Raw genomic sequence first — 14565 nt, 5'->3', positions numbered from 1 at the left:
GAACCAGGCTAAATGCAAGAAGAATTCAGCTGGGTTATTTTTTCTGGCTTTGCACCCTCTGGTTCTGGCGAAAAGCATAACAACCTGGACAGGTCAGTAGAAATATTGTTCTGACAATTCTAAGCCATTTTCATGGTTGCAGTTGTGCTTTTTTCAGCAGCCACAGTTGATGGAGATGCTCATGCCTCATCTGCGTTGATCTTTCTCCCTTCAGTTCTGTACAACAGTATGGATAAATTTAGTGGTGGTGGTGAGCACTGTGTTAGGAGGATTGCTATGAAACCAATCCTGGATACATACGAATTTCCAATTGAAATTTCTATGGCATCCAGACTCCGGAAAATCTCACTGAAGCGTTTCTTGTTTTCAGTCCCTTTCACTTGGCTATTGAGATCTGGAAAGGAGGATAAAAGGGATAAAAGAGAAATCTCCGTGAGGCCTTGTGCAAACAATGAAAGATAGAATCTAGCCATGCATTCTGGCAAAATTATAGAGAAATCTTGTCTTCCTTTCAAGCTAAAATCTATTGAAAACTATTTAAATAATTAACAATATGGATGTGTTTGAAATCTTATTGGGCTTAGTGAATGCTCAAACTGAAATAAAGATAGGCACAAGATTTGCAGAGCTGGCTTGAAACTCTCCTTAATACAAACATGCCATTTGCTCCTTAGGAGAAAACAACAGTGATGCTAGTTTGCAGGAAGATCTGGCTTGTCACAGCACTTGGTACTTTTCTTCTGGAGGTACTCAAGGCTATGCAGTACGGGCACCCCCCCCCAAAAGTTAAAAGTGTGGCATTTACTGTAACAACTTCATGGTGTCCACCAAGATCCTTTTTCCTTAAAAAGAAAGAAAGGGGGAAAGCACTGACAGTACTAATTGGCTAGCACACATGGCATCACCAAGGCATCAGTTCTGTGAGCAGTTTTGCAACTCTTTTAAACATATTTGCATTTTTAAAAACAGAACATGGAGGATGAAAGTATAAATAAACAAACAAACATACAGCATTGTGAAAAGTAAAACTTAAAGAAAGGCTGTAAGCATAGGAGAGAGTGGTAGAACTGTTGGCCGACCCAGCATCTGACCTGATAAGATCCAGCAATTGTCATGTAAACTGAAAAGTTGCCAGGCTTGTACCACAGACCAATAGCCAACTATGGCTTCTCTTTAAACATTGTGTCTGTCATCCCCCCCCCCCATGACAAAAGCAATACTGGATGGGTCCCACTGCTAGTAATATCATATTCTGAATCCATGCAATTGATGGGGGTGGGGCTAGCTAGTTGAGAATATGATCATAGAATCATAGAATCATAGAGTTGGAAGAGACCACAAGGGCCATCGAGTCCAACCCCCTCCCAAGCAGGAAACACCATCAGAGCACTCCTGACATATGGTTGTCAAGCCTCTGCTTAAAGACCTCCAAAGAAGGAGACTCCACCACACTCCCTGGCAGCAAATTCCACTGTCGAACAGCTCTTACTGTCAGGAAGTTCTTCCTAAGGTTTAGGTGGAATCTTCTTTCTTGTAGTTTGGATCCATTGCTCCGTGTCCGCTTCTCTGGAGCAGCAGAAAACAACCTTTCTCCCTCCTCTATGTGGCATCCTTTTATATATTTGAACATGGCTATCATATCACCCCTTAACCTCCTCTTCTCCAGGCTAAACATGCCCAGCTCCCTTAGCCGTTCCTCATAAGGCATCGTTTCCAGGCCTTTGACCATTTTGGTTGCCCTCCTCTGGACACGTTCCAGTTTGTCAGTGTCCTTCTTGAACTGTGGTGCCCAGAACCGGACACAGTACTCCAGGTGAGGTCTGACCAGAGCAGAATACAGTGGCACTATTACTTCCCTTGATCTAGATGCTATACTCCTATTGATGCAGCCCAGAATTGCATTGGCTTTTTTAGCTGCCGTGTCACACTGTTGGCTCATGTCAAGTTTGTGGTCAACCAAGACTCCTAAGATCCTTTTCAGATGTACTGCTCTCAAGCCAGGTGTCACCCATCTTGTATTTGTGCCTCTCATTTTTTTTTGCCCAAGTGCAATACTTTACATTTCTCCCTGTTAAAATTCATCTTGTTTGTTTTTGCCCAGTTCTCTAATCTGCCAAGGTCGTTTTGAAGTGTGATCCTGTCCTCTGGGGTGTTAGCCACCCCTCCCAGTTTGGTGTCATCTGCCAATTTGATCAGGATGCCCTTGAGTCCATCATCCAAGTCATTGATAAAGATGTTGAATAAGACCGGGCCCAAGACAGAACCCTGTGGCACCCCACTAGTCACTCTTCTCCAGGATGAAGAGGAACCATTGATGAGCACCCTTTGGGTTCGGTCAGTCAGCCAGTTACAAATCCACTGAGTGGTAACATAGTCAAGACCGCATTTTACCAGCTTCTTTACAAGAATATCACGGGGCACCTTGTCAAATGCCTTGCTGAAATCAAGGTAGGCTACATCCACTGCGTTCCCTTCATCTACCAGGCTTGTAATTCTGTCAAAAAACGAGATCAGGTTAGTCTGACATGACTTATTTTTCAGAAATCCATGCTGACTATTGGTGATCACAGCATTCCTTTCTAGATGCTCACAGACTGTTTGCTTAATGATCTGCTCCAGAATCTTCCCTGGTATTGATGTCAGACTGACTGGGCGGTAATTATTTGGGTCCTCTCTTTTCCCCTTTTTGAAAATAGGGACAACATTTGCCCTCCTCCAGTCTGCCAGGACTTCGCCTGTTCTCCAGGAATTCTCAAAGATGACTGCCAGTGGTTCTGAGATCACATCTGCCAGTTCTTTTAATACTCTTGGATGCAGTTCATCTGGCCCTGGAGACTTGAATACATCTAAACTAGCCAAGTATTCTTGTACTATCTCCTTAGTTATTCTGGGCTGTGTTTCCTTTGCTGAATCATTTGCTCCAAATTCTTCAGGTTGGGCATTGTTTTCTTTATCGGAGAAGACTGAGGCAAAGAAGGCATTGAGGAGTTCAGCCCTTTCTGTGTCCCCTGTTTGCATTTCACCATCTTCTCCTCTGAGTGACCCCTCTGAGTGACCCCTCCTCTGAGTGACTCCTCTGAGTGATGATATGTGGTGGAGTCTCCTTCTTTGGAGGTCTTTAAGCAGAGGCTTGACAACCATATGTCAGGAGTGCTCTGATGGTGTTTCCTGCTTGGCAGGGGGTTGGACTCGATAGCCCTTGTGGTCTCTTCCAACTCTATGATTCTATGATTCTATAAAGGGCAAGAGAAATCAGTGCTGTTGTGTTGGAAGGATATTTACAGGAGGAGAAAGAAAAGTATCTTCACAGAAAAGCAAGGCACATTGTATTCAAGGAGCTTTAAAGCTCAGTCAGAGCAAATGGCACTCTACAAATTGTTGTTTGCTCTGAGTCAGCTTTAAAGAGCTGCTTTTCTCAGGGAAAACTCTGGAGCAAAAAATGGGGCACTTGGACATGGAGCTTTAAAGTGCAGACCTGTGCCTGGAAAGAGTGGGGCACAAGGTAAGTGTGGAAAAGCCCTGACTGGCAGTGGCCTAACAGAATTTCAGGTCTTCCCCACACTTCCCCCCAGGGAAAACTACTCTCTAGTGCTAAATCGGAGCAAACAAAAATTGGGATTTCTGTGGATTGCCATTTGTTCTGATTTAGAGCTAAAGAGTGGGTTTCCCTGGGAAAGGTGAGGGGAAAGGGGGAAACGGCTCAGACCTGTGCTTCCAAGGCACAGGAGAAGCGGAAGTGTGGACAAGCCCTTAAGACATTCCCTGCCCTTCCTGGAGATGTTTGGGATTGAACTTGGGCCAGTGTTCTCTCTGAGGACAACACAACAGTCATTGCAGTGGAGAGAGCTCCATGGGACTTGGGGAACAAATTGTCTCTGTGGTGTGGGCCTGAATCCAGACTAATTCCAGGAGTCCTGTTAAACAGGATCCACCCAAGAAAACTGACCTTATTTTTTATTTACCTATTTCACACCAGTTGCCAGAAAAACGGGGGCAAGGATGATATTTCCCCAGCCAGTGCTCCACTATTTTTATAACGGTCCTGGTGAGATTGATAGACAGCTGGGACTCAGCAAAAATCACTGAGCTCCACTTCTAGACTTGACAAAATTCAGGGGGCAGGAACAACTTGCCTGTGGAGGGAAGCTGCACTGCCAGCTTTCAGGTTGCAGTGCCACTGCTGCTTTCTGAGAGGGAGAGGACAAGGTGGGAGGGAAGCCAGCTTGGTGCAGGCAAATGGGCAGGCTCAACTTGGCACTCCCTCCCATGTGCCCACAATATGCCAATCTCCCTGACACCTTGCTCCTCTCCTTCCTGGTAAGTGGTCTGGCCACCACTGGAAGGAAGCAAGGATGTGCTCCCTGCTGGTACCAGAGCTTCTGATGCCAAAGAGAGGCAGTCCTACCCATGGCCATTGGAATCAGGGGCTGCTTGGGAAGTGACATGACAGGCACCAGTAGCTGATTGGTTGGTATCAGGGTAGCATGGAATAAAGTGCATTGCATTACTCTGCACTATTTTCAGCTGGATTCCTGCTAGGATATTCACAATGGAAACCTGCTTAAGCCAGAACATTAAATGTGTTCTCCACGCATGCCCCATGCCATCACCAACTCTACTTCAAAGGGCTGAGAGAATTCCAGTTTTGGGAGGCACACAGTAGTGAGAAGAGGGGCAGGACATTATGTAGCACAAGGAGAAATACTTGCACTGATGGACCATTGCTGCTCTGCAGAATTTCACCCCTTGGCTCTCCACTTGCAACGGGGGTTAAATTGTGCCAAAATTGCCTTTAAAAGCTCCAAAACCTCAAATTTTCTTGTAGCTTTTAATTTTTTTTTTAAAAAAAAAAGCCCAACAACTTTCAGTGTGTCATGGTTTTTACTTTTTTAAATATGGCAATCCTACTTCCGGGGGAACTTTGATGGGCGGCTGAGGATTCTCAGCATTTCACTCAAGGTTACAATACCCAAGATTCTTATCCATAACTGTTCAGCTGGCCTAAAGTCTATATTGGTTTGTAGTACTATAAACTCTCTTCCGACCTTTCCTTTTTCTGCTTATTCTTCTAGGGAAAAACTTGCTTTACTTTCCTACTAATTTTGGTCTGTTGCCGCCTCCTTTCCTGCTCAAAGGTGCTATTTAAAATTGGACAGAAGAGGGCAAAAATAGTTCAGTAGGGTTGCAGCCATCATTGGTGCAACCCAACCACATTATGACATCAGTGCTGCCCAGCCAATCCCTGTGAGAGGCTTTATCAGGGCCACCCCAAGACATTTTGGCACCTGGGCGAATGCCCTCCCCAACAAGGAAGAAGGGGTGAGGGAACATCAGGAACCAGGGGGAAAGAAAGATCAACATCAGGATCTGCTGCCCCCGTGGATCCTGCCGCCTGAGCTGGTTGCCTCACCTTGCCTCATGGGTGGGCCAGCCCGGGGCTTTACCACAAAGTCACTGAAAGACAAGTGTATCCAGTCATGGTGCAGCAGCAGACCAGGCACACTGGGGGTCCCTCAGGGCCCTTATTGGCCCCACAGCCCTCACCCATGGCTGCAGCACCACACTCCAGAAGCCTCCTCATGGCCTGTGGGGCACAGCGGATGTGCTGAGCAACACAGGGAAGGAGGGAAAATGGGCTGCCAAACTCCTCAGGACACTGCTGGGCGTCTGTTCCCCCTTGCGCCCCCGTGGGCACAGTGCACCAGCCGCCTCATCATAATGATGGGGTGTGCCAAGGGTGAAGCAGCAAGCAGAGAGGAGCATGCATTGGCGGCACAAACCTGTGCCCCCCCCTCTAGGCTTCTCCCTAGAGTCTCCCTAACGTCCAATTCTGTTTCCTGAAACAAACACATGGCCTGGCCTGACTGCTTGTGCAGAAGACTCAGGTGGGGGACTTGAAGTGGTGGAATCTAGACTTGAGCACTTCAGACTGCCAGGGGAAGAGGCCATTTTAGAATGCTTCCCCGTGGAAACCACAAAGCAACAATTTAAAAAGAAAACACCCTATATGCTCATAATAAACCTGGATATCAGGATGCAGCATGTGTAAAGATGGCCTAACTCTGGGTCAAAACCCTTTGCCAAACCTTTAAAACAAGGCGTGTGCTTCTTCATACCATAAACAGAGCAAAATCTCTCTGCTCTCCTTCCCCCTCCTCCAGAAACAGGATGTGGTTGCCTTAAACTCAGTGGGTTGCTTCACTAAGCAGCAAGCGATGGGAGGAAAGGCTTGTTTGTCAGGCACAAATGAAAATGAAAAGAGCCAGCAATGTTGCTCCAAATCATTTTAACTCAGCTGGGTCTTGCACCTTCTTGCTTGCCTCACTACTGAACTACGCAGATTGCCCAGTTGAATTTTAATGGGAAGGCAGCCAATAGGGAAAAGACAAAGACTTGAGTTTAGTTTCGTCCTGACAGTATTGGCTGACACACCTTGGCCGACCACAGAAATTGCACGGGTTGGAGGAAGAGGCTTTGCTGGCCTGTCTTTGTGGACAGCATGCATGCTAAGTGCAGCAGAATCCAACCATCTCTGCAATCTGAGAATTCTCGGTGTCTCCAAACAGCACAAACCCCTCTGTGCTGTTGATACTGTTGTCAACGTGAAGGCACGCCTAGGAAGTTAGCTTTTGCCCTTTGGGGCATGATATGCAATGCTGTAGCCGGCTCTGTACATCTGCAGCAATTATCCTAGCTCTGCATAACAAAGTGGAGTGTGGGGTTCACCTTGCTAGTGCTGGGGGACGTGATGGTTAATGGGGAAGATTGGTTGCTAAGGATAGTCCGGGAAGTGACCCTTGGTTTTCATTTCTGGAGACATCTGCTTGAACTCTTGTAGCAGAACAGTGTAACCTCCTCCCAACATCCAAATATCTGTGTGTGCAAATTTTGGGCATTCAAAATGGCTTGACTAGATGGACTGGGAGGTACAGACTGTTTGTTCTAATAGGTGTATCCTACATTCCTAGTTTAATGGGTTCTCCAAGTGGCTTGCAATCCATTTAAAAGAAAAACAATTCATACAGAACCCCCATCAGAAGAGGACCCTAGAAAATGGAGCAATGTAACAAGACCATAGAATATAGCAAACCAGCTGTCCGGGATACATAAAATAGGCACAATTCCACTAAAAACAGTTATGCTAAAATTAGTCTTTAACCCTCTCACAGTGCAGTGACAGCAATAAAATGCCAGCTCTCCAGGTGATTCTCTCTGGGTAGAGTCTCCAGAAGGAGGATGCCACTACGGAGAAGGCCCTGGACCTAGTAATTGCCTGCCACATTTCAGACAGTGGCTGAAATGAAGGGCACAGTCATGGGTGCAGCCAGGATTTCTGCAGATCCAAGCTATTGGAGACGTGATTGGTCAGTTAGTTAAGTATTTTTATTTACTTACTTGATTGGAGGGGCAGCTGCCCCCTGTGCGTTTGACTATGCTCATGGGCACAGCTAAAGTAGAGTAGGGATTTGTGATGGACGTGCCTGGGGGTGATGACTTCAGCACTGTCCAGTGAGAGTCCATGTCTTATAGCACTTCCCGTCCAAAACACAGGGAGTAGCTATAGGCTGGTTCACACTTACCTTGGCTTCATGCTTTCTAGGCACAGGTCTGGGCTTTCCAGGTCCAGGTCTGAAGGGTGGGGGGTTGTCCCAGCGCTTTCCCTGGGAAAACCTGCATTTTTTTGCTAAATCAGAGCAAACAGTAATGTGCAGAAAACCTGATTGCCATTTGTTCTGATTCAATGGTAAAATGAGGGTTTTCCTGGGGAAAACACTGATCCCAGAAAACCCCAAATCCAATAACAATACTGCCCAGACCTGTGCTTAGAACCATGCCACAAAAAGACGTGTGGATGAGCCCTAAGCTTGCCTGCCAGAGAGTCACTATAGCCAGTACTGTCAACGAGCCATTAGAGTGCTGTGAAACCGACCACATCAGTGCTTACAAGGACCACACTGTCTGCTAGAAGAGTGAAACCAATGTGTGCCCTTCTTACAGGGTCCACACTCCACAAGACTTCTACAGCTTCTCCCCCCACCCCCTCATATTTAATTTTGATATTCCTCCCTTCCTGGAAGTCAAAGCAAGTCTACTAAGGAGAGATCCCAAAGACACCCATGGTTGGATTTGCTTTATATCAATATTTGACATGTGCCATTTGACTGATATAACCATCTCTCTGAGTAGTAGACACTGAATCATATAAAAGTTGTAGGAAGACCAAACTTTGCACTGTCAGGCTATGCAGGGCTATATGTACTCTATGCTTTAAGTTGGCATGTACCAAGTTTATTTTAAAAAATCTGTGTCAAGTTGAAATCAACAGCTCTTATAAAAATTGCATGTATTTGCCTAATTTATTTTGCTTTGTCCACAGAAATCTTTGCAGGGCACTGAAACTCTGTTCACTCAGCACTGGAAATCTTTCCCAAAACACACACTGACAATTTCACCTGGTAGTGCTCACACGTTCAAGACTATTTTTGCAACCACCTGGTTTTTTAAAATGGAAGCTGAACAGACAGTATGCAGAATATTGTACTTAATACCAATTTTTACATCTGTACAATATGTGTTCAGAAGCCTAGAATATGCACAGTCATGAATGTATTTTATAACACTGATATCTATCTTAATATTAAGGAACTCTATAACTCAAGAACTCTTCCTAAAATTTAGCCTAAATGTCTTATTACATAAATATAATAAGCGTGCCTTGCCCGTATCTAGGGATGGACAAATCTGTCAATTCTAGTTCATTTCTCATTTTTTCTGTCTTAGTTCGGTTCTTCACATTCCACATTTGCAATTTTCTTATAAAAAAAACAAGTCCCTCATGAAGATTAATTACATTTTAGTGCTATTTCCTAATATACACATTTTTTGCAACATAGTTTCTCCTTATATATTGCATTACATACTATTTTCACTAATATATGCATTTATATCCTGTATAGTTAAAGCTATGGTTTTCCCAGTAGTGATGTATGGAAGTGAGAGCTGGACCATAAAGAAGGCTGATCGCCGAAGAATTGATGCTTTTGAATTATGGTGCTGGAGGAGACTCTTGAGAGTCCCAAGGTCTGCAAGAAGATCAAACCTATCCATTCTGCAGGAAATCAGCCCTGAGTGCTCACTGGAAGGACAGATCCTGAAGCTGAGGCTCCAATACTTTGGCCACCTCATGAGAAGAGAAGACTCCCTGGAAAAGACCCGGATGTTGGGAAAGATTGAGGGCACAAGGAGAAGGGGACGACAGAGGACGAGATGGTGTGATAGTGTTCTCAAAGCGACCAGCATGAGTTTGACCAAACTGCGGGAGGCAGTGGAAGACAGAAGTGCCTGGCGTGCTCTGGTCCATGGGGTCATGAAGAGTCAGACATGACTAAACAACTAAACAACAAACAATGCATTTATATGCACACTTTACCCCAGAATATACATTTTTGTACACCTTACTTGTCTGCAGAACAGCACTGCAAAAAGTAAAAATACACAATACCATAGCAACAACTTATCTCATGTGAAATCAGTTTGCTGAATGCCTGGTGGAATAAAAACATCCTATGATCACCTATATATCATAGTGGAGTAGGCCTGGCATATTTTCCTGGGGAGTTTCACTTTTTTACAATCTGTAATTACTACAGCAGTGTTACTAGCAAGAGTCAAGAAGTTGCCCTTTTCCTAAAGCAAACATGAATACCTTGGGCATACCTGGTGACTACTACGCAGGCTCATTTAATTGCTTATAATTCTAGTCACTCATAAGTCTCCAGGTGCCAAAGTCTAACAACTCATCTCAAGATCTCCAGGGGATGAAGTTTAGCTCTCCGAGTGAGAAAATAGTGGTGGTTCCAGACAATCTGTATGTTGAACATTCACCCTGATTTGTTTGTAGAGAACTTAGATAACAATGGCTGTTGACTGAGCATTAATTCCAGATTATTTGCAGGGAAGTTAAATGATGTTGTGTCAAAGCAAGTGTCATCCAACACTTTCCCGTGCATTTTCCTTATTATAAAAGTCTGATCTTTTGCAGAAGCAACTTTGTTGTTTGAGACCTCTAAGCCAACATTAATTGCACAACTTGAATTCTGTGACAGAATTTCACCTGAAAACAGTTACTGTCCGGAAGTGCCTATAGCATGAAGACAGAAACCAGTGGATAGGCTATTTTCTGTTTGGCTTGAGTATTTTTGCTATTAGAGCCACTTGTGGCCATGAGGCTTTTCCCAGAAACTACTGGACACAGTTAGGCTCTGTTCCCAATGCTCCCAGGCAAAATCTGTGGTCTGTGGCCAGGTTCTGTCCCTACGCTACCAAGGCCCACCCCTTATTTCTAAGGCTCTGCCCCATTAATCTTAGGGTGGGATTTAATTAATGAGACGCAGCCACGGAATTGGCTCTTGCATGTACAGTGGCCTTCCTGCTCCTCCCCTTGAACCATGAAATTGACTCTGAAGGGGTTGGGAGAACCCCAAAAAGTGCACTGGAGGAGGAGAGGGGGGAATTGTTCCATCTGTCAAGCCCAGATGCTTGTCCTAATGGAATAATGGCCTTAGTGCAACGCTGAATTCCTTCCTCAATATCTTGTTTTTATGAAACCTGGTAACTTTGTAAATCAGTGTGTAGAACTGCAGAACTGGCCGGACAGGATCCTGAAACATACCCCTCTCATTCTTAAATGGTGCCTCTAACTTCTGCCCAGAAATTAATGCAGAAACGCATGGATTCCCACATTCCTTTGCATGTACATGTCTTGTCCGGTGTGGGAATTTTGTATACATGGGGAACAGATCCTCCCACTGTTCTCCAAATGCTTGCTTGTTAAGCAGTGTCGACATCTATTCTGTGTGTGCCAGGCCCAGGACCGGAAATAATGTTCTAATTGAGGCAGGGAAAGATGCTGAGTTGTTTTTTTGTTTTTTGTTTTACTATTTGACACTTTCTGTGAAATGAGGTAAGAGGAGCACAAAGGGAAGTGGAACTTCTGCCTTCTTGCTGAGCACAAATGAGCTGTAAAAACATCCACCATGGAAAAAGAGAGCCAGTGCCTACGGAGCCTTGTCCTCACTGTCCGACAGAATGAAATAGAGGCCTGATATGGGATATGAACCATTCACTTAGGTCATACAAGGGGGCTGTAGCGCAAGCTGAAACAGTAAATCAGAGGCACATAGGAACATGAACCCCTAAGAGTGCTTAGGAGAACCACACCCATCCAGTCTTGAAAATGCCTTGTGGCTTTTCTCTGTGAGACTGTGTAATTCCCTTCCAAAAGAGGCAATGGCGGCTTTTACAAAGGATTAGGGAAATTCACTGAGATAATGTGTTTCAGTAACTCCTAACCTGGGTGGCTGTGTTCTCCCTCCCCTGTGAGAGGTAAGAGGCCTCTGAGCGCAGGTTGCTGGAAACAGCTAAGAGGGAGAGAGGGCTGCTCCTGCTCACCTCCTGCTGACGGGCTTCCCATAGGCATCTGGTTGGCCACTGGAGGCGGGCCTTGACTGGCCACTGGCCTAATGCAGCCAGCTCTTCTTATGACTATTGTAGCAGACTCTGGGGTTTAGAAACTATTAGCCCTGGGCTCTGCTTGTAACACAACACTGTGATCTATGGGGTAAGGTTCCTGTATCTGAGGATTGCTGGAAGATGAATATGGTGCATGTGAGACCAAGTCAGGGAGTCAGGTCACCTGACCTCTATATCCTTCCCAGCTCTAAGATGCTCTGTGATTTTGTGTCCAATGTGTAGGTGTGTACGTACAGAAGGGCAGTTAGGCAAAAACAGCCAGGAAATGGAAATCTGTGCTGATCACAGCCCTGAGCATGGCTGGCAGGAGATGGACCATCCTGCAAGGGCTCCTCAGATGGCCTGAATAATTTCCACTCAAACATCTAGTGCAACAGCTGAAACAAATATGGGGAGGAAAGTTTTCTAAAATTTCATGTGTGTGTGTACATATAGAATTTCAAATCTGACATTTCTGCTACAAAACTTTAAAAGCATTAGTTTTAAAAGTTGCTTTTTTAAGTTTCAGGATTAGGGTTCCAATTAGTGTACCTAGTGCTGTGTGCACATGCCTTCAGTTTCAGAGATATAACTTAAGGGTCAGCCTTTTAAAATAAGTTTTCAAGTAACAAATATATAATATATACAAATATATAACACCAACTACCTTTTGAGCCCTCTTCCCAACTGAGAATACAATAAGAATATAATAATGGTTTCTGAAGCAATTAATAACTGCTCCTGCTTTCTAAGTACTTCTGAAATGAACACTGCTATACTCAATCTGCCTAGTTTAATTTAGTTTCCTCTTTTTTGCACCAGCCACAACCAAGAACTGCATACTGACCTTGGGTAGAGACCCACAGGGGCTGTATTTGCACAGCAGAGGTGGTGTTGCCCATTGCAGTACCTCTTTGTCCCTTTTGCCTCATGGTTGTCTCTGGTCAAACAGGTTTTGCAGGCTGTTACTCCCCACATTTGGGGTGGAGGGAACTGTTAACTGCAGAGGGCAGCTGCCAGAGTGTGTATATACACATGGTCTCTTTTGTGCTGTCTTCGGTTCCGAACAAAATCGTTGATCCCCTGGCCCTGAATAAACTGCTGGTCTCATCCACTCCAGCTTTACTCTCAGAGACCCGGCCCCAAATAACAGTGAGAATTTTCCAGCAAGTGCACAACCACACCTTCAGTGCAGCCCCAGATTAGAAGCCCCAGGACCTGCCTCCTGACAGTGCACTAAGAATGAGCTTCATCCTTTTTGCTGAAATAGATCAGAAGATTGCTTCACCTACCAGCAGGTTCAGGGTCCGCCATGGTCAAGTCCTCAGCAGGAAACGCAGGGGTGAATCCCAGCCCAAGTCCCCGGACGACTCAAAAGCCACAGGCTCTGGGAGATGGCCCCATGGGTTCTGCATACTTTGCAGAGCCTTGCTGGTCTGCCAGAGCCCGCAGCCGCTCAAAATTTGCTGCTTCCTGCCGACAAGCATTTCCGTGTGAGGAAACTTGTTTGTCCCTTTGATTTGCATACTTTTCTTCAGCTTGCAAGAAAGAGGGCCCTGTGGCAATCCTACTGGCTTTGCTATCTGCAGCTGCACAAGGCCTCTTGGCTTTGAGGTTTTCCGAGATTAACAAACCTCACTTTCTACTCCGGGGGGAAATAAAATAAGCATTGTAATATAATGCATTGCATGTGCTTTGCCATCTCTGAACCTGTGTTCAGTGTCTTGAGGATCTCCTGACAGAAATATGGCTGGTGGGGATGAGGTAAAAAAAGGCTACCCCCCCCCAGGGGAGGGGAAGGAAAGGGTCTCCTGGCTGGCCACTGCCCAGCTCACGTCAGCGGCCCCTCCCTTGGGCAACTGCCGCCAGGGGGGCCTCTGAAGAACCCCAGATCCCATGGGGAGTGGAGAGGCAGCAGTTGCAGCTGCTGTTCCTTAAAAAAAAAAATTCCATTGTTTTGTTAGCTTATGTTTCAGTCGCTGCATATTGCTGTAATAACTTCATGTAAAGCACTTTGTGACGTCTGCCAGAAAAGCAGTATACAAATGAATGAATGAATGAATGAATGAATAAATGTGTTTGCTCTGTAAGGCAACAACTATGCAGTAATTGCAGCAAGAGAAAGTAAAAATCCAAACATAAATAATGAAATGCATAAATTTTCTGAAACTGCTTAGACCCCCCTGGATCCTGGACACCATAAGCCATCGGCATTCATGGCACATGTTTGCAGGGTTCCTTAGAGCAGCTCTGCAAAGTGGACTAGTCCATGTGACAGCTAAAGCTAAGAAAATACTGGCTTGCTTAAAATCACCTATGATGTCTGTAACTAAGGAAGATTTGAATGAGGGCCTTCTGATTTTATGTTCTTAGCAGCTCTACTAAACTGTGGGTTAAAGCCTCAGCGCCTAGGACTTGCCGATCGAAAGGTCGGCGGTTCGAATCCCCGCGGCGGGGTGCGCTCCCGTCGCTCGGTCCCAGCGCCTGCCAACCTAGCAGTTCGAAAGCACCCCCGGGTGCAAGTAGATAAATAGGGACCGCTTACCAGCGGGAAGGTAAACAGCGTTCCGGGTGCTGCGCTGGCTCGCCAGATGCAGCTTGTCACGCTGGCCAGGTGACCCGTAAGTGTCTGCGGACAGCGCTGGCTCCCGGCCTCTAGAGTGAGATGAGCGCACAGCCCTAGAGTCTGTCAAGACTGGCCCGTACGGGCAGGGGTACCTTTACCTTTTTACTAAACTGTACTAGCTCAATCAAGTAAAATGGGAGATAAACTGTGGACTTTAAGAGAGAGCTGAAAACAATTTGTGAGAGACATCACTGGACTTCAACTGCTGGGTCAGGATGCATGGGCAAGGGGGAATGGGGGGTAGCTGCCCCCCCAATCAAGGAAAATAAGAGAAATATTTAACTAACTGACCAGTCATGTCAGTTCTGCCCCCCTAACAAAAGTCATGCCCCCCTAATAAAAATACTGGCTATGCCCATGTCAGGATGGGACTCTGTACCGCAGGAGTGGTGCATCTATGCCCCCACCCCCATTTAGGGCTGATGGGA

At 45.7% G+C, this 14565-nt stretch overlaps 1 protein-coding gene across 5 annotated transcripts in view; it reads right to left on the bottom strand.

Annotated features, from left to right (window-relative positions):
- GMIP (GEM interacting protein) overlaps positions 1–14565 on the bottom strand; it is a 91615-nt gene that overhangs the window by 45925 nt on the left and 31125 nt on the right. For 2 of the 5 annotated variants that reach the window (XM_080996114.1, XM_080996117.1), the window contains exon 2: positions 301–394. In XM_080996114.1, coding sequence (XP_080852240.1) covers positions 301–394 — 94 coding nt within the window. Of the gene's footprint in view, positions 1–300; positions 395–5045; positions 8869–12358; positions 12748–12803; positions 13344–14565 lie in introns of those variants that run through there. The other 3 variants (XM_080996116.1, XM_080996115.1, XM_080996118.1) reach the window with 3 other exon arrangements.

This window comes from Podarcis pityusensis (assembly GCF_964106645.2).
Source record: "Podarcis pityusensis genome assembly, chromosome: 2".
Classification (NCBI taxonomy): domain Eukaryota; kingdom Metazoa; phylum Chordata; class Lepidosauria; order Squamata; family Lacertidae; genus Podarcis; species Podarcis pityusensis.
This window is presented reverse-complemented; position numbering and strand designations above follow the sequence as displayed.